The sequence below is a fragment of the Coturnix japonica genome, chromosome 12, assembly GCF_001577835.2.
Source record: "Coturnix japonica isolate 7356 chromosome 12, Coturnix japonica 2.1, whole genome shotgun sequence".
Lineage (NCBI taxonomy): Eukaryota > Metazoa > Chordata > Aves > Galliformes > Phasianidae > Coturnix > Coturnix japonica.
This window is the reverse complement of record NC_029527.1, coordinates 7,047,380-7,067,815: the sequence shown is the minus strand read 5'-3', so window position 1 is coordinate 7,067,815 and position 20,436 is coordinate 7,047,380. Positions and strand designations below refer to the sequence as shown.

Sequence of the window (20,436 nt, the reverse complement as noted above, 5' to 3'; positions counted from 1 at the left end):
GGAATCCCGTTTCCTACCCTGCATGACAAAGCATCTTATACTTGCACTGGTGTGAGCTTAGCCTCAGAGCAAACCATCTTCAATTTTGGGCTTTGCTGGCTTTTGTGCTTATGCTTTTAAGTTACTATTCATGCAGAGCGTACGTTTGTGACCCTTTGGTTTGTATTCTGAAAGCAGTACAGGTGTAGGTGTTGTCTCAAAGAAAATTGCTTTCAAAAGACAACATTAAGTGCTTTACTTTGCAACTTTAAAACTAGATTTTTTAACAAGAGTGTTTTCATTCTCTCTCTGTGCACAGGCATTCTGATGCAAGCTCTGGTTATGCCATTGCATTACCTACACTTTAGGTGTACAAGTTTAGGTGAAACAAGTAAAATGTTGCTGTGTTTGGGTGGTGCTTAGCAATTGACCTTTAATCATGTTCTGTTTTTCCTCAGTGAGCAATCAGTGCCTTTACTTTTTGCACCTCACTGGAGTCCTACTCTAAGAACAAAATTTCTGTGATTGATGGGTGGGAAAATCCTTTTCCCACCTTTCAGTAAATGACATTTGTTTGCCCGCTGGATGGTTGTCTTTACACATGTGCCACTTGGAATTACTATATTTCTTTTAATCCCTGAAGATTACCTGTATTAATTTGTTTTTCTCTCTTATTATCTGCTGATCTCCATCCAGTCTCCATTTACTTTTTGATTTTTTTTTTTGTAATATTCTTCCCTTTCTTTCTCATCCCCCCATTCTTTATTCCACCTTGCCCATCTTGCTTGGTCTCCGAGGTCTTATGCCACTAACACCATCTACTGCTATCAGATATTTCTGCCAGCTGTTTCATGCTGTGGTAGAGATGTGCAAAGGAGAGAGGATTTGTTTCTGACCTGTAGATACTCTAGTGCTGTTAGTGGAGAAATCCCATTACAAAACAGAAGGACGCTATAGTTGAATTCGTTTATCTTAATTTAAGGATAAAATGTAGATCAGATAGTCGTCTCCCAAGCACTCCCCACACTGTGAGGTTTTACAAGTATTTTGAAACTGAGCAGTTGTTATTTCAGTTGGCAGTGACACTGGCAGTCAGCTGTCCAAAGTACTCATACTGTTAAGCCTCCAACGAGTGATTAAAAAAGAAAAAGAAATTAGGTAAAGATTATTTCTTTTCTTAGATAAACTCGAGTCATATATACAAGATTCTCCTAAGCCACAAGAACTTGATACTTAACTTAAACTGAGATTTGCACTCAGTTGCATGTGTTTAGGATCTGGGATTTCAAAAGAAGTGCACTTATCTTGAGATTTGTGGTAAAACTGAGAGCTGGTAGTGCTGCTGCTTATTATAACCTTACTTCTTTGTAGGGTCTCTTGTGGTCAAAAGTCTTCCCAGTTAATCCAGGCTTTGTTATTTTGGGGGATGTAGCTATTGTGGACAGTTGCATTCCCTGGAAGAAAAGCGAGTATTTAGGGCTGCTACTTTGCTGATCCTTGAATAATTACAAAAGAAACTGCAAGCTACTTGGACCCTATTGCATAGTCTAAATCATTGGCAGGATGCATCTGTAATTGATGTAGCTGAGCCAGCTGCTGTGTTCTGAGCTCCTGCTTGCCACCACTTCGCCACTAATCTATCCAGTGACCTCTTCCAAATTGTCTTCTATCTTTCTGCTTCGTATTGCTGATGTATGCTAATATCTGAGTGTCATGAGCTTTGCCTAGTATGCTGAGGAAACCCTCTGTGCCCAGGCAGCACATGGGATTTCCTGACAAGCTGCTCATGAGGAGCTCCTTCTGCCCTTCCTCAAGTGAGGTTTCTCCAAGAGTTCTTCCACTTGTAGAATCCATGAAATCCATGGATTATTTTCCACGTCTTCTTCTATTTTCTCAAGTGCAAGTTAGAATGCTGCATCTCTGGGTGTTAGTCCTCGCTCATAGCTTTACAGTATTAGGTTGGGAAATGCATACATTCCCAATGTTTACGTTACTTAACTTTGATCCTGCTAAATACCTCCACAAGAACAGATCATGAATTCACATTGCTCTCTTACAATGAAATTTCTCTACTATTCTGTAGGGTGTTTGTGCTTATTTGCTTGATTTTGATCATTCATCCCTTCGGCCTTTCACCTTCCCTTTTTGCAAGTGTTTGTTCCAGTATCTTTTTGAAGTCCAGGTAAAAACATGCACCACAAGGGCTTCCTGGAGGCACAGAGCTTTGTGGTTTGCAGATCGTAGGCTATTTGAAGTATTGACTTGGAACAGTGGCCGGTGTTTAGTGGATATGGCATGTGACAAGGACGCTAACCTTATGAGGCTGATCCATGTTTTGAGGCTGGGGACAAGAAATAGCTTTTCTTAACAGTGTGCCTTGATTTCAAGGAAGTCTGTGTAAAAGCAGTCTTTGGTTTGTGTTTTCACAAAGGGATTGTGGTGTTTAATAAAGAATAGGAAATAACTGGAGCTTCAATAGACCTGCTTTGATAGGGGGTCTGCTGCAACGTGATTTTGTGTAATACTCTGCATAAGCGACAGAAGCATTTCCTGCCTCAGACTACAGTATTATTCCATTAAAAAGCTGTGGAAAGTCCTTAAAGCTGTAATAAAAGGTGTACGTAAAGAAGAAAAGCCATCATCCTGCCTAGGAAAGTCTTTCTTAATACCTGAGCTTGTAACTTCAATCACAAAAATTCCATGTTGCATGCGTTTGTTCTGGGTTTTTTGTCATAACAACTTCTTAACAGCTTGAGCCCTCAAATCCCTTTGCTTCCCTTCCCCTTGTTTCTGCAACTCTTCCAGGTTAGGAAATCAAGACAATTTGGTAATTTGGAGAACCTGTTCATTGCTGTTGCAGCTGATTAGCTACACAGTTCCATTTTTTTTATGTTACCCCCCTATCTCTGTACTTGCTTCCCTTTCCCACCCGATTCCCTCTTTATTTGGCCGTGTAACTCTTCTGACTCCAGCAGTCCTTCCCTGTGCCAGCTGTCCTTGCCCACACAGCCCTGAGCAACCTCAGCTGGCTTTTGTTTTTATGAAATAAATATATTAACAACTATAGAACCCTAAACCAAGGAAATGGAGCTGTGCCAGCCCCTCAATTACTTTCTGTTGTTTCATCCAAAATTGTCTTTGTATATAAATGAAGAACATTGTTTGTATGGTACAGTCTTTTGCTGTGCACCTAAGGACTTTTAATTCAGTACGTGGCTTTGCTGCCAGCTACGTATTTACTTCTGAATGCATTTGTTTACTTTCTCAGTTTTCAGTCTATGAAATAAGAATAACATTCCCTTTCTCTGTTTTGCCCAGTTAATGTATGGATGCGTTGGGCTGGGGACCGTTTGTGCAATTGTAAAGTATCAGCTCATCAGGATGGGTGTTGCAATATGAATACAGCATTGAGAATACACATTTGTTTTTTGATTGCAATGAATTATCTTTTCAAGCTGGCGTAATGATAACATGGGCTGTGCCAAGCAGAGTGTGCCAGGTGCAGCAGTATTGGCACGAGGGGAAGAAGACATTTTCAAGGGCTGAAAATGTGCTAAAAAATGAGAGTTCCCACTGACAGAAGCAGGCTGTATATCATAGACTGGAGATTTTCTTTTCATGGCTCATTACAATCGACTGTTCTCACAAGTACCTCCTGAGAAGATGTATGGAGATTATAGTCCCTCTGGAGTTTGTGTGGAAATGGATGCCTGGTTCCCTGATCCCTGACTTTTTTTTTCCATAGTTTTTCTTCATGTTTTCCTTGTTATGCTCTAAGTAAATATTTTGAGGACATAATGTAATTGGTTTTAGTCGTGTGATGCCGTGGGGTTTTTTTCTATTGAGATTGTGCACATTCAGAGCAGGACTGAAGTTCTGGTTGGTGGGGGGAGGAAAAAAAAGGTATTAACCATTGCTCCAGAACTGTTCAGAAAGACAGGAGGGGGATGAAGAAAAATATTGTCACATGAATTGAATAATTAATTTTGGAGTATGCATAAGGGGAGTCTGTCTTTTCCAACAAGCACCAATTTCAAACAGACACAGCTCTTCTCAGCTGTGCTTTCTGCCCCACAACACGTGTTCCATGCTCCAGGTCATTGCTCCCTATGTGCATTTCAGAGGCTGAATGCTGAGTTATGGCTCTTGTTTTGAGCCAGGGATGAGCGACCTCAGTATATCCATGCAGTCTTATTGTAAAACAAAAGTTTAAGGAGAACTTGAGCCACATCTGTGGATTTTGCATCTGAAAAGCTGTGCAGGTTGTGTAAGCATTCATATAATGGAGACAACGCCATGCAGCTTGGAAAAAACGAAGTTTATTCAGTAAATTACTGCTGGTTTTATTTGTTACTTTGGGTGAAATTTCAGTGCAAGTTTAATGACTCAGCCTCTGCCTTTGTTTCCCTATTTTTTATTTAAAAAATAGAATATTTTCAAAGCACTTTTCCGTTGACTCAGCCACAGTGAAGGCCAAATAGAAATAAAAGATTTTTGGAGTGAATAATAAGATAAGAAAAAGATATAAATACTTGCCAAAATTTCATGATTTCTTACACCTGTGAAAATAGAATCACTTGACTATTTCTGTTCAGTTGGTCATCATACGTTTTGCTGGTACCTTTAGATATATTACTGGGTTTCAGAGTAAACACGTTGGAACATAAGCAGGAGTGATTCTCATTTAGATCATGTGTCTTAAAATTGTGGGGGAAAAATCAACTTTATTTCATATTTGGGGGAAAAAATGCAGGAAGCTTAAAAAGAATTTTAAATGTCTTTAATAAAGCTGTCGATCTTAATAGTGGTATTCATAAGGAGACTGTGCTGTAGAGTTTTCTGTGTTGCGAATTAATTTGATTAAATAACTTTCTCTAATGTTCATAAAGGACGGAGGGAGTTGTAATATACTTGAATGAGGACTCTTAGGGTAAAGAGAAATGTGTAAGCTTGTGGAGGAAGGATATGTGTTCAGAATCTGAAATGCCCGGGTTCTCCTTACTGATAGCTGGGAATCTCCTGTTTGAGATGGAAGTGCCTTTGATTTCAGGACATGTGCATATGGATTACATATATAGTATGTGGAAGCATGTTATGTATTCCCTGCTGCTTTCATTGAACCAGGTAGTTAGAATGGGATGGAGATGGAAAAAGAGAAGACCAGCTGTAAGCAAATTGATACAGGGTATTTCAGTCCACCCCTGTCGATTATTTCTAATTGAAGCTGTCTGAGCCAGCCTTAATACAATTTAGTTATCGCCAGCCAGAAGGATTTTATTTATGGAACAGGGCCTGTTGGAACTTCCTCCGACCCCGGAGAACTGATCAAGCAGGCATGCCTGGCTAGCGCACGCATTTCTTTAATAAGGCAGGGATTGATGTCTTTTGCAGTTCAGGGGTTAGGTAAACAGCAGTCCCTCGGTTCAAGGCTCTCCATGTTCGGTTGTTTGTTTGTACGGATCTCAGAAGGTTAGGTTAGCCTTCTTGACATCTCAGGGGAGCTTTCCTGACCATCGTATAACCTCATCTGCTCCAAAGTTGGTCAGGAGGTGTTGCATCCCTTCTTCAGAAGGGTATGGGCTGAATGGAGCATCTGGAATTGGTACCTGGTCTCTAGGAAAAGTGATGTAACTGCAGGGGGTGGAACACTGTGAGTTTGTCTTCAGTAACTCATAAATACTTTGCACATGTAGTGTATGTAACTAATTAATGTGCTTACATACTCAGACTTGACATTTGCACACAAAGATGAGTAGTACGTGTAACTTAGGCTCTTAGTGAATTGCAGTTTTGAAAAGCAGCAGAATATATAACTCATTTCACCAGAACTTGGAAGTTGGCTAATTTTTGCTTCTTTTGATTTGGCAATGGTAGTTCTTAAAATTAAATAAGATAAATCCTGAATAATAAATAAGTTGCCATACTACTAGCTGTTATTTAAAAATAAGTGATGGTTAAATGTTGAGCAGTGCTATGAGTTAGACCCTATGTCTCACTTGTGTGAGAAGTGAGAAAGGACTGGGTTGACTGGTAATTATGAAGACCCAAAAAGACATTAAAGCTAGCCTCTCTGCTTGTGAAATATCCTAACATATGACTTGGGGAAACTGAGGCACAAATGGGGGGCTATGAGTTGTCATTGGATGTCTCAGAGGGCATTAAGATCTGTGAAGACCATCCCCATGTTGTAACCCCCAGAGTCATGCTGCTTGACCTGCAGTGCCACTTTTCTTGGGAGAGGTTTGTATTAGTCCTAGAGCTTTCCAGGAAACCTGAACTTTGTTCACTGATCTCAAATAGGAAGTCACTATTAAAGTATCCTGTCCTGTAAAAATCCATATGGGTGGTATTCTGGCTCAAAGGTGAGGAGGTGTTTGGAGTGGGAGGCCACTTCCATGCTGGCTGAGGTTTTCAAAGTGCCAAAATATGAACGTCTTGTCGCTTTTAAATAATGTGTGGGGTCTGACTTAAATGTCGGGTTTCGTATTTAATCAGTATTAATATGATAACAGGAATGTGTCAACTGAAGCGAACACAAAGAGATTATCTTCTTAGCCAAATGCATCCATTAGAGAGGAAATATAGGTTTCTATTAAACGAAGCAGACAGATGGGCGATTGGAGGTGACTGAGAACAGGAGGGGGTGGGGGCTAAGAGGTGAAAGTTGAGGTTTAGAAAATCTCTATAAAAATAAAAACAAACCATCCGTCTTGAAGGTTGGCGTTTTACCCTCCCGTTGCACTTTAGGGATGGTGCTCTGATTCCTATCGAGAACATTATGCTGAAATTTAATCTAACAGAGCACTTACTCCTGCCAAACTCTGGCTCAGAGACTCTGCTGCTCCCCCAGAAAGAAGCAGCCAACAAGGCTTCAAATATGGGACAGTGCTGTGCCATCAGGGGAAGACTGCTGCTTTGAGATCCCAGGGGAAGGCAGATTGGATCTTCTTGGTCTAGTCCTTGTGTTGGAAAGGTTGAGAAAACAAAATCATGTTACAGCATTTCAGAGCGGTTGTAAAGTAAATTGTATGTCTATGTGTATATGGGTGGGTGTATGTATGTATATGGATCCTCATCTAATAACTTCTGCAGCAGTGTTTATAACCAGTGTTTGAAACTAAGATGATAATACTGTAAATAATTTTAGATAACGCAGATAAGAAGAAAATGACACAATTAAAAGAATTTTACAAGATGGGCAATTTGTTAAGATAGCTGGAGTAACACAATACATAAAGAAATATATCTGTAACAGTGCAAACATCACACTGGTGACAGGAAACATCTGTCTTGCCAACCATCCCCTGGACTGGCCACAGCCATAGTGGGGAGTACTGGTGGTAAGTGGGCAGTTGGACTAGGTGATCTTAGGTCTTTTCCAGTCTTAATGATTTTGTGGTTCAGGTTGGATGGATCGTTCTGCCACAAGCTTTGGGTAATTAGGGCTTGGTTGGGTGGTTTCTGCTCAGTGTTTTAAAGTTCATGTATATTTTATGTGAAGAAATGAAAGGAGGCATTTTGGATGGCTGTCTGCCTTGGATTTTGAGGAAGTACCGAGTTTGCTCCAGTCTAGCTCTGAATGGGATTTTAGACTTGGTATTTGTGGGAATGTTGGAAAGGAGAAAATGTTTAGCAAGAGGGAGAAACAGCCTCCTTCTTCTGTCTGGAACTGCCAAGCTTCATGTATGGTTTAATAAATGAATTGTGTATTATTAAACCAAGTTAGTGTTTTTGCCTGCATGGCATCAGCTTGATTTTTCTTTTTCACTCTACAGCCCTAAGTATTAACAATAATGAGATACATGGAAGTTCAGAGTGGGCTTTCCTTGTTCCTCCACCTTTGCCCTGTTACCCATGATGAGTGATTTTCCATGTTTCTCTGTGGTGTCCCTTACTCATGTACAATGACTTCCCCAACAAGTGATGGCTACAGAGGAGAAGTTCTCTGAGAGGCTCAGGCGATGGCTCCCAGAGGATCCCATTCCCTGCTGGGGTGGTGGCCCCGCTCCCCATGGTGGATGCAGTGAGGCTTGTGTGCTGTGAGCCTCTGTGCAGGACTGCAGGAGGCCCAGGGCAGTTTGTCAGGCTGTCCTGTTATTCCTGCTTGGGAACCTGACACACGGGCCCACTTTCTTGCATGTGTTGTTCTTTGGGAGGGAGGGAGGTGACCGAGTGGCTAGCCCCTTGACAGGGCAGCTTTAAAACATTCATAAAACTTTTATTGGGCTGCCACCCTTCCAGATAAATATTTTCTGAGTTTATGGGCTTATTTTAAGGATTGAAGCTTAATAGCAGCTTTGTAGCCCCTATCCGTCCCCAAAATAGCCTTTTGGCAAACCCCATCTCAGGAGGCTGCCATGCTTTTCGTGGTCTTTGGAGTTTCTTCATCACTAAATTACTACCCTTTAGCCTCCTTCCAGCTCTCTATGACTAAATGGGACCAACTGTTAAATGAGCCTTTTCCCTTCCCCCATTCTTGCACAGAGCTGAAAGCTGATCCAGTGCACCGTATTTGGTCATTGTGAAAGGAGAGAGGTTGCAGTAGTTATAATTTTATTTCCTTTATTAAGTTGGGCTCGTTAGACCTGTTTTATTCCCATCTTAATTATTAATCTCTCCTTTATGCGGCATGTGGTTTTAAGATGGTACAGGCTGGTGGCATTTCAGATGTGCTGGCACTTCTCAGCCAGTTTCTCAACGTGCTTCCACAAATATAAAAGCTTTACAGTGCGTCTCCGCATTCAGTGGTGAAACCAGTGGGCTTGCAGCCAAGGTTATACAAAGGAATGCTGTGTGTAGTGCTTGCAGGAAGACGGAGTTGCAATTTGAACATCCATGCTTTTTGATTTCACTGCTTTGTGTCCAAAGGGATTTTGTGAAATTTTGTGAATTTCAGTGTGGGCTTTTGCTAAACACCGTCCCGAGACTGTGTGTACTTTTTTTGGCTGCTATTGGGAGAGCTGTGTATGATCCACGTAATTTCTAGATCTTGGAAAGTGGACTTTTTATTATGTATATAACTTGTTATCATCTGGCACGGTATTCCACATTACTGGCTCTTTTTGCTCACATCCCCTTTTTTTTCTTACTGGGCACATCTGTAATTGCCAAAAGCAAAATGTAGTCTTTATTTTTTCATTTACTCAGCTGTATACGATGCTGCTGCTTTTGATCACAGATTTTCCCAAACAAGACATTTCTGTCATAGGAGATTATATATATATATATATATATATATATATATATAAATAAAAGAATATATATATATATTCTTATCCCAAGTTTTTCAGGGGACAGGGCTCTTTCTGCACAGTGCAGTGCTGACCCTACACTTGTATTTGTGGAGGAGAGCATGTGGTAGGAAGTAACAGTGGGCTCTGGAGACTTGGGGTAAGACTAGGCTGTGCAAGTGACTAAGATAAAACAGTGATTCAGGGCAGTGTGGGAACTCAAACAAGCTTTTAACTCCTTTAACAGAGTCGCTTGGTTTTAACCGATCTTAAGAACTTCAGAACCTATTTTTCTTTACTTTTGGGTGAGGTTCACAAGTCTTGTATAGTCTGGAAACTCCCCTTTCCAGACCAGTCGCTGTACAGCAATGAATATTCTGGTTTGTTTTTATTCCTAAAAATAGAAATGTCTATTTTGGTAAGAAACAATGTCCTGAGGCTTTTGTTCCTGTATTTCCACGATTTCTGTCATTTTTGTCAGCATGTTTTGGAAGTTGTGCTAAAAATGGAACTGACATAATCATTGCAGCTCTCTAGAGGTTCAGATCCTCACCACTCCTCACCATCTAATCAGTTGTTTGGATGAGGAAACTACTGTGAAGCTGTTTTTCTGCCAATGTTACACTGATTAAAAACAAACAAACAAATGATGGGGGGTAAGGGGAGGGAAGAGACTAAGTACTCAATTTGCCAGGCTCTGTGACTATCTCAGTATGAGCCAAAGCGGGTAAGGCATGGTGGTGGCTTTTGGTAGAAGTCAAATTCTGGACTTGAATGTAGAGCTCTTTGAATTTTTGCACGTTTGTATGTGAGTTTTATTACTATATTCATTACGGAGGTGCAAATATAATGGATAGCAATTGTTTCAAGTCCTTTTTCCCCAGGTAATTGTGGCGCTATTTCTCCTGCTAGTAGCTGAACTTTTCACAAGCAGATGGGAGTTCTTCCACTCCATTTACCCAGTGAATGAAGGTATTGTCCATATTCCAATGATACAGAGTGGTGAATTATTTTCACAAGACACCATGGTCCAAAACTGTCTGTAATAAGGTTACAGGTACCTAAATTGGTAGTAGACATTACTTGTATTTTTCTTGAAGAATTATGAAGAATTTGTAGAGGTTTTTTTTTTTTTTGTTTGTTTGTTTTTTAAACCAGTAACCTTGGAAGACCTACAGCGTTGGCAAGTTAAGAGATGCTTCTGATTCTTAATTGGCTTTTGAACTCTGTTTTCTTTCATCGTAGTTTAAATTTGGCATTGATCTTTAGTTAATGCTGCTTAAGTGTGTAATTTACCTTCAACGTGACTGTGCTTGGTGGTGTATGGATGGATCAAACTCTGTGGTTTTGGTGGGAAAATATGAACTGCAGACATGTATTCATGCTCTGGGAGCACAAAACTTTCTGAAACAATGAACAAACACAGCTCTAGGGGAGAAAATACACTTCTCAAGTTTTGTTGTAAAATAATTAGCCTTCTGTGGTAGGCACAGAAGCCACAGAGAACAGACAGGAGTTGCTTGTGATTTGACTTAAAGTTTATGACCTTGAGTAATGTGCCTGTTCAACAGCACTTAACAAAAGCATATTTGATGAAACACTGAACTCATGAATTGCATTTCTAAGAAAAGTCTTTTAGGAAAGAAAATTGTAAAAGCGGAAATAAATCACAATCTTCAGACCTCAGCTGAGTTGTTTAAACATGAAATTAAAAGGAACTGGCGGTTTTATCAACAATAGTATTCTAAGCTTAATGATATTATGTAACTTAACAGGAAAGGATCATATATTTCAAGATATTGTATGGAGAATTGCTGCGTTCTCAACTCGTTTTTGTGCATGGGGACACAGACCAAATTTGAACCTTAAAAACTCGTGAGCTAATAAGTTACACAGAACTTTTACTAGGTCTAGGTTTCTTAATTCTCAACCCAAGTGTCTGTCCATTAGGCTTTAATGTCCCAAGAGCTTGTTATATTGCAGTTTTGGGGGCATCTGTAAGGCAGCATTTGTTCCTCGCCTTTCATTGAAACAGCCAATGGTTACTAGTTCAATTGTATTCTCATTTCAATCCTTGAATGCCTAGAGTCACTCCAGATTTACACATTAAAAAGCAAGCAGAATCCAGTTTACTTACAAGAGAATAGATGTGCTGTCCCTGCCACGCGCAGCAGCAAGCAGTGGTCTTCCCCGCATAGAGCTCTCAGCCCCAGGGCTGGCATGGCATTGGAGAGCCTGTTCTCTCATTGTCCTTTTATTGCTCAATGGATTTTATTTCTCTTCTTTAGTAAAAACATTCAAATTATTTATTGTTTAAAAAGAAAAAAACAGTCGGGTCCTCTGTGCTGGAATTAAAGTCATTCACAAGTGTTTCCTTTGTTGCACTACATGCAACTACTGTATGACAATGGAAGCACAAGTGTCATTTTCTTGGAGAGCTTTTTGCCATTATTTTTCACCTTTTGAGGGATCGAATCTGAAGTTAAAGAATTGCATAAAACATTTCTGTTGAAAACTGAAAATGTCCATGGACAGCCGTACTGGTTTTGGGGTTGTAAGAAAGTCTGAAATGCACAATGGTTCCGATCATTAACTTTTCACTTTTTGTCCCTGCAACCTTAGAAGGGAGACTTGCGTTTTTTGGCATTGGCCAAGTAGTCTGGTCTTCATAGACTGGCCATCTGTAGTGTCTTTGTGCAAAGCTTTTCCCCCTGGGCACCATCCTGTGGTTTAATTTGCAGTTTCAGTTGCTGATGTATGGGCTTCTCTGTTAAGAAACTTTTATTTTCTATGCCATTATGCCTACATACTTCAGTTGATTTGTGTTGCACACAGTGTTTTCCCCATGTTGTATTTGGAGCTGAATTGTAATAACGTTACCATTGTGTAATTCTGACTGAAAATGACAACTTTTGTCACCAAAGTGCTTGTTTCATTTGAAAAATTCTTTTCCATTTGTGAAATGTAAAGCTGTAAATATGACTCTTTGGCCACTGTATCTGTTACTCAGGTATGCAGTGATGAGCTTGTAAGTGACATTAATCTGGTCAGGCTTGCAAGTTTGGTGACTGTATTTTTCTAAGAAGCATGTTGAATCTTAGTAGGTAGTGTTGCAATTAGCAAATTCTGTTATTAATGTGTCCTTCTGAAATTATGCCAAACTGTTCCAGAAGCTTTCTGAATTGTAAAATGCAAACTCACCATGTTTGGGTTGGGAATGCTGACCGCGCATGTAGTGCACGCTGATCCAATGTAAGCTGAATAGTATTTTGGTATTTTAAAAAGTGCAGTATGTTCTGCGTGCAAAACGATACACGTAAACACAGTGTATGTTGTGGCTGCACATCTTCAGCTTGTGTGGTATGATGTGCACACTCATGTGCACGCCCACACGCTAAACCTTTGCGGGTCAAAAAGTGAGGATAAACTTTTGAACCCAGCTGCTCCCAAATTAAGTACATGTGCAAGGGACCACCAGAGCCGGGGTTACCGTATTGCAAAAGAGTGCTGGACGCTGACACCCACATACTGTGCTGCAGGAGACTCGTTCTTTCTTAGAGCCTGAAGGGTGATGCCTTGAACATGCTCTGTCCGCTTTGCCCTTCCTTGTCACTGGAAAGGACAGGCGGCAGTTTGGTGATTTCTCCCTTCGTTATGGAAAGGGGACTGATACAGTAATCAGGATGCTACATATGGAGCTTTTTAAATTACTGCTCTTCAGTCTTTTGTTAGCCTTCATTATTCCTGAAGATTTTTTTTTTCAAGTCACAAAAATGACATTTTTAATATGCAGAATTAAAAAAAGGCAATATGAAGAATACGTTTTGGTCAATAAGCTTTTACCTTTTAAACCAGTTATCGAAGTTTCTGCTCTAGGTATTTTAATTGAAGATTAACTACTGTTAAAGAGTATACAAATTTAGGTAGTATATATTTGGAGTAGTAAAATAGGACTGAATAAAAAGTGGGAATAGAGCAGCCTGTCCATTATAATTTTAGATTGCGAAGTACAAACTAACTTCCATTAGAAGTCAGCACAGCCTTCTTCTAATGTTATGGCTGTTTTTCTTTTGTTCCCATGAAATTAGCTAAAAGTACACTTTGGAGCAGGAAGTCAAGCAGCTCTCATCTGGATACACAGAACCTCTGCCGTATCTTCAGGTAGATCGAAGATGCCTGTATGGGTGAAACCAAACCCTAAAAGTAACCATTGCTTTGTACTTCTCACTTTTAACTTGCCTCTCCTTGCTCATGTTTTTGCCCAATATGGGGAAAAAAGACTCATTAATTCCTGTTTGCAGACTGATTTTTATTGCTCCTGCAGTAGACATGGGTACCACATTGTCTTAAATACATTCACTTAAGACCCAAAGGCAGATTTCTGCTTGAGAGGGGCTTAAGGTGCTGCCTTTAGTCCAGCAACTTGTGAGTTTTAGGTGAGGTATTTGCGTTCCTTCCAAGAATCAGACTCTTGGCACAGGAGACCATGTGGAGGACCTTCCTTTAAAGGGAAAAAGGACAGCCATATAGAGAACAGCACTCTGGGACACGTTGTTTGAGCCTGTTTGGAAGGGAGCGTATCTGGTACGTTTTACAGAGATTCAGCTTTTCCTTTCCTCACTTAGTTTTTACTAGAGCCTGAATTTCAGCAGTGTAAACGTTAACGTAAACTTACTGTAGATCAGCAGCCTCAATGAACTGCATGTAAAACAAACACTTTGTGAACACTTGGAGTTCTCTCATCCTCAATACGGATGATGAGGGAATGCTGGCTGCTTGTTTAGCCCTATGAAGGCTGAGCTAGCCTAACAAAGCACAGGGTGGGCATGCTGACCTGTGCAGAGATGGACTTCTTGAGGTGCCTGCTTGCTGGGCATGACCCAAGGTAGTTCTGCCCCTTGCTGTTGTCTGTATGGAGTGTAGTTTTCTGACAGGAGAATGTGGCCTGATGTCATCATGCACTGCGCAGTTCTTCCTCCTCCAGCATCCCTTGTTAAGGAAGGAACCTGGGTAAGACAGAACCTCAGGCTTGGCTTAGGGTGCTACAATGGTTCCTATACTGCTGTTGTTTTTTCCATGACATTTTCCGTTTTTTTTTTTCTTTTTTCTTTTCTTTTTTTAACTGGTTGTTTTCCCTTTCTGCATAAGGAGAGTGAATTTGAACCACAGATTTGACATGATTCTGCTGCAAAATCAGTACCAGCTGTTGGAATCACAAATGGCTTCTTGGTTGCAGTCACAGAACCTGCAGTTGATCAGCTCTGCCCCCAGCGATAAGTGGAGACATCAGGAACGCTGAGGTTATAACTGGAGAGTCAGGGAGGGATGGAGTTCTAACCCTGAGGCAGGAGGTTGAATAGGGAACACAGATGGGTATTCCAAGGGACACTGTTTCCTCTTATTGGGTGTCTTTGTAGATGTGCAGAGCTGACAGGAGTGGTATTGTAAAGTGAGCAAAAGAAGCTTGTGTGAAAATGCAGAATGGGTTTTGGAGAAAACTTGCTGTGAATTTGTCTCATCTGCTCTGTTCCCCTTTAAAAAGCCCAATATCCTGGAAAGCCTCTGTCAGGACAAGTGGGTGAAAGAGGCTCCGTGCTTTGTTGGGGTCATTTGCAGGTAATTCAGGTTAATAGGCTAGGCTATATCTCTGTGTTGTTATCGAGTAACATAGTACATCACAAACGTTATGTTAGCATAAGGCAAATGTTTAACGGTTACTTGTCAAGGAAAATAAATGTTGAAGCGTGGGAACTCCTGCTCCTGAAAAGGACTGTACTGGAACCCAAACTTAATGAAATCAGCACTCATCATACAAGATGCTGCCTTTGTGGTTTTGGTAATGGGGATAATTTATTTTTAACTTGTTTGTGTGTTTTGGCTGGTTATATCACATCTTCTATAATTTAACGTTCCTCTCCTTCAGTGCTGCACTCCCTGCAAACACCAAGTTTTTGGGGCAAGTTTGCAGTGCAAGATGAATTGGTGTTTTGGCGGTGTGCTGTGGCTCTTGGGGAAGGTCAGCAGTCTGCAGAACTGACTGAAACACAAGTGGTGAACCTTTCCCCTCACACTGCCAGCTGTGGATCCAGGCACTGAAGCAGGTTGGCACTGCTGGTGGGAATCTTCAGAGTTAAGCTGCTGTAATTTTTCTCCTCTAACCAATCACAATTGATAATTTCATCATTTGAGCTTTGTAAACTGCCTACATCTTATGCCTAAGCAATATCAGTAGCTGGAAAATTCAAAAGCAAGAGCAGAATCTTTTCTGGGGGATAACTCAGGAGCACTAATCTGCTCCAAGCTTTAAATCAGCTTCTCATGGTCTTGGACAGGAGCTGTACCTGCATTTTGTTGTTTTTTTCACTAGCTTTTAGAACAGACTGTGCCCTGGGAAGAAGTGTGCTGAGGAAGGAAACCCAGCCCTTGGGTGCTTGCCTAGAAAAATGGCAGTGTTGATGTGGCATGGATGGATGTATTTGGTTGTTACTGTGCTCCATCGGTCACCATCTCTGCAACTTCTGCTATCTCAGTTAATGTCTGACTTGGTACGTCTGCTTCACCATAAACATATCACTGTGTGGCTGTATAAGGCTTCATGTTGCTGTTTATTTGGAGCAAAAGTATTGTAAAATAGCTTTTAAAAAACATGAACTTGGGATTCAAAGGTTTATTTCTGGGCTTTGTGATTACTGGGGCTGGGGAAAAAGCATTAAGAAGTTGAACTTGAGACTCTTAGTACTACAAAAATAAATATGAATAACAGTTATACCTTTAGAAATAATGCAAATATTTGTTTTAAATGTCTTCATTTGGAGGGCAGGGTGATGACTTCCTGTGTTTCTGAGATTCATGATGCTGAAGCAGCTTACAAAAAGGCACAGCCACATAGAAAAAGGGTCTCTGACTGATTCAGTTCTGTAAGAACACTTGAAAATAGTAGTAGATCCATAACACACAGAAAATCAGTTAAGGCTCGGTGGTGCTCAACTAGCATGTGCTGAGTGGGGAGAAGCAGAGTGTCTTAATTAGAACAAATCCAGGAGACTTAGTTATTGTAAACTATTTTTTCACTGCTGGAGGATTTGTGGGTGACTAAGAAACGTATAGACTTGAGTTTCTTTTAAATAGAAAGCAGATCCATGTCTTCATCCTTTGCTGGCTTGTTGACTCAATTTACTTGGATGGAATTTTTCAACATTTAAAACAAATTAAAATTCATGAATCATTTCTGCTTAAAGGCACAAACTTTCATAGATACAACCATTAAGGCTTCTAAGTGGTTACATACTGTTGTTGCGCATGCAAATTATATACTTGCTTATGAAAATGCAAAGTTTTGGAATAGGTGGGACACGTTAGATATTGCCAGTTAGAAGATTAATATTGCACCGTGCTTATTTTCCATTTTAGCACCATTTGCTGCATGAGCAGGGATTAGTTGTAGGGCAGATATATGTGAAGGAGACCTGATACTGTGCTAGAGGGTGGTGATGTACATCCCTTTGGTAGAGAGTGACCTTACAGAGCTCTTCTGTGCTGCCTTTGACAGCCTGCAGTTTCTCAGTACTTCAGTTTTGCTGTAGTCATCCATATGCGGTTGGGTTTGATGCTTCTGTGTCTGCATGGTGTGACCCTGCTCAGAATGGGGAGGTGTTGTTTTCACCCATGAAGCATTCGGATTAGATTAAGATCAGTATTGTTTTACTGTGTAGTCGATGCAGCACACCGTGTTGTTTTATAAATTGCTTTAATGGTTGTGGCCTGTTGTTTGCTGCTACAGCTAGGTGAGCTTTTTCACAAGCATTTTGTAAATGGGGCAGGCTTCATCACAAGATTTGCATTTGGAGACTTGCTTAAAACTGTGACTTGTGGTAAGGAGGTGACAGTCAGCGCATGTTAACAGAAAATAACCAAATGCAAATCAAGATGCAAATATGTTTTCTTTTAGTAACATGTTTTTTCGAGGGTATTTTGAATGCCTGTTTGGAAGTTTGTTCCGTCACTCAGTGGTACCCACACACCCATCACTGTGGTGTGGCTCCCAGCACTGAGCTCTGCTTCTAATTCCCAGCTGTGATCAGCTTTCCTCCTCTGGGCTCCCTTGGTGGATGATCCACCTGTGAAAGGTGTTTCTGGGAACCTCACCCAGTGACTTCAGTGTGCCCCCTGAAGCTGCTGTGCCTGTTGCAGTGCCCTGTTGGCCATCACCAGTCTCGGTGTGAGCTGCTGGTGTTGGCAGACTGTGAAGGACAGCTGGAGTGAAGATGCACCACGGATGTGAACCTGAAGAGCTCTTTTAGGGAAGAAAACTGGGAATAAGAAAAAGAAAAACCATCAAATCAGTCTTGGTAAAACAAAACTAAACACATTTCCAGAGTCGTTTCTTGTAGGAGGTTGTGGGGAAGGAGTTTATAGCTTATTAAAAGAACGAAAACTTCACAGTAACCCAGCGTTCTCCTACTATGTCTTCTATTCCACCTCAGACAAAATTTTATTTCCCTTGTAATAATTAGTTTGAACTTTCATCTGTTTCTGTGGATCAAGTAATTTTCGTGCAACTTCGGGATTTTTTTCTCTGCTTTAAAATCTTTCTTCTAAATAATGTTTTGGTTTTCTTTTTATAACAAAAAAAAAAAAGCCATGAATACATTATAATTTCAATTTTCATGGTGTGTGAGAGATTTCTGCGCTGGGTCTTTATTGTTTTTGAAGAATTCATCACCCTAGTTAAGAAGCTTAATATAAATTAAAGAAGGTATTAAGGAACATTAAGACATCAAAATGTGGAGCGTTCTTTTCCTTTCGATTGCTCCAAATGCAAACAAGTTGAATAAAATGCAATCAAAGGGCCTGTTTGGAGAACATTGAGTGGCTTTACAGCTGTGCTGTAGAGAACCTCTGGTAAGAGCATAATTCAAATAAAAAGGCCTTTCTTTCCTCCTCCTAATTCTCTTTGTTGTGGTGACAACAGAGTACAAGCCCGATAAAAATTTAATCACCTTATCTTTTTAAAGCAAATTGCATATTTGTTTACACACAATATACATAACATAAAAAAGAAAAAAGCAGCTATCCAATCCCCCTCCCCCTTCTAATCGCATTAAAGGCCCTTGCCTAGAAGTTGAAAAAAAAGAAGGAAAAAAAAGAATGCCCACAAAAATTAAATGTTTTATTCTTTATTCTGAAGTCCCATTGTTTAGGATTGCTTTATAAAGGCAGCCCAGGGGAAGATGAATATCGCCAACTTAAACTCTGGACCCGTACAAGCAGCAGATGCCTGGGATAAGTCAGCGGAGTTGGTCCAGCTTAGCGGGCTTCTCGGATGCCTCGTGCACATCAAGATGGGAGGATTACAGCCCAGCCTGCGGATCCAGCACTGTGGTTTGAAGCTGCTTTGTAATGAATTGCCTTTGATTCTGTCACATCTGCTAACCTGAACTTTTTGCATACGGTGTGCCTTCTTGAAAGGCTGCTCTCGGAGATTCTATATTGGTTGTGTTACTGTAGTAACTGTAGTGTTACTTTTTTCACTGGGTGGATGGGATTTTAGTCCCCTGTGTTGAATTCAGAACATATTTTGTTTCAGAGCATGGGTGGTGTTCTTTTTATTTACTGTTTTATAGGTACGAGGGTACTGATGATAACTCTGTCTTCTGGGGCACTGCTGCCTGACTCTGACCCAAAGAGCTCCCATGACTCACTGGGTGATTTTTCTTCCCCTTGACTTGAGTATTTAATTAGCAAGGACCAAACTTGTAAAGGTGTGTCTTGGACAACAGTGTCCCTGTTACTTGTCATGTGGATGTCTGTGTGTTTCTTTCCCTCTCTCACATCCTGACTTAATACTTCATAGAGGTCCAGTGACATGGATGTGCCTGGGCCCTAGGTCTAGTAGCTTGGAGCCACGGTTGTGGCAGGGCTTTATGTACAGTAGAATCCTGGGGGGCTGAGATTCTCTGAAAGAGAAGGTGAGTTCCCTTTGATAAAAAGGAATCCCCAACAACAGCAGAGCACTGAATGCCTGTTGTTGTTAGAGCGAATGTTCAGTTCTGAAAACAAGCAACCTTCCTCTCCTCCTGGTCCAAGTAACTGTGATTTTAAAGCACTTCTCTCTTGGAGTGTTTTGAATGGTCATGGATGTTAATGCTGACCTACCTGTAATTTTCAAATTGTTGAGTTGTACCAAGAGCCTGTGTACATTCCCATTACATATATTGGTATTAATAATTTAATGTCCTTATTACTTCAGTTTTTTCTCAGCTGTTCTTGCTGTGATCTGGGCATTTCCCATGCACTCAAGGTGGCCTTTTTTGTTTCAGGGAGTTTGAGGAATGTGTAGACTAAAAGCACAGTATCAACAACATAAGCAGCTCTGCCCGTTCCCTCTTTCTGGGAGAGCTCTTCCAGCTGGCATGCTGAGGCAATGACTGGAGTAGCACTTGGGCACAATCTCAGTGACTGCATGGACTTTGAGTGACCATCCAGTGAAAACAGCTTATGAATAATTGCTGGTATAGTAATTAGCTGACATAATTGCAACCTTGTTAATGCCGCTGCAAATATTACCTTGAAAATCCTCTCCCTGAGGCTAATGGGACAGTGTGAAGATCAAAAGATTACCGTAATGGTTGTCCTGTAGCTCTGCGAGTTCTTGTGGTGTGTGTACATGTAAATTGCACAGCCAGGACCTTGTAATTGCAGTGCCATGGAGTCTCTGATTTGACCCATGTTAATGTTTGGCAAACAGAAACAACAAATTGCAGGATGCATATAAACCATTGCTATGTCCCAGGAATGCAAAGTGTGAAGACTTCTTTAGGAGATTGCCCCAGAAAGGTGTAGCCCACAAATGTTGGGTGTCATGCAATGGAACTGCAACTGAAATACATGCTGGCCTTGTAAGACAAAGTCAGGTTTGATATTCTTGACTGATGTGCATTGCAGTATGGCCAGCTAGCCCAAGTGTCACTGCATTTTGGGGTTACTTTTTGGGGCTTTGGGGCTGAAGAGTATGTTGGGTTATGATGTGTTTTGGAAAGCTCACAGTGGAAGGTAGGCTTCTAAAATGTGTCTGGGTTTGCATACCTAATGAAGTGCTCATATAGCAAGGCTATGATAGACTGGGTATTTGTAGGGTGCAGAAAACTGTCCTACTTCATGGCTTCAGGTGACAGTAATTATTTGTCATAAATTTTGACAAAAAAAACCAAACAAACTAGGTGAAAAT

The 20,436-nt window shown here is 40.7% G+C and overlaps 1 protein-coding gene across 3 annotated transcripts in view; it reads left to right on the top strand.

Moving 5' to 3' along the window:
• EEFSEC (eukaryotic elongation factor, selenocysteine-tRNA specific) overlaps positions 1-20,436 on the top strand; it is a 103,919-nt gene that overhangs the window by 74,203 nt on the left and 9,280 nt on the right. Inside the window, exon 7 of one of the 3 annotated variants that reach the window (XM_015875393.2) lies at positions 18,397-19,087. The exons of the other annotated variants lie outside the window; for them this stretch is intronic. Coding sequence (XP_015730879.1) covers positions 18,397-18,422 — 26 coding nt within the window. The 3' untranslated portion in view covers positions 18,423-19,087. Of the gene's footprint in view, positions 1-18,396; positions 19,088-20,436 lie in introns of those variants that run through there. 3 annotated transcript variants of the gene reach the window in all.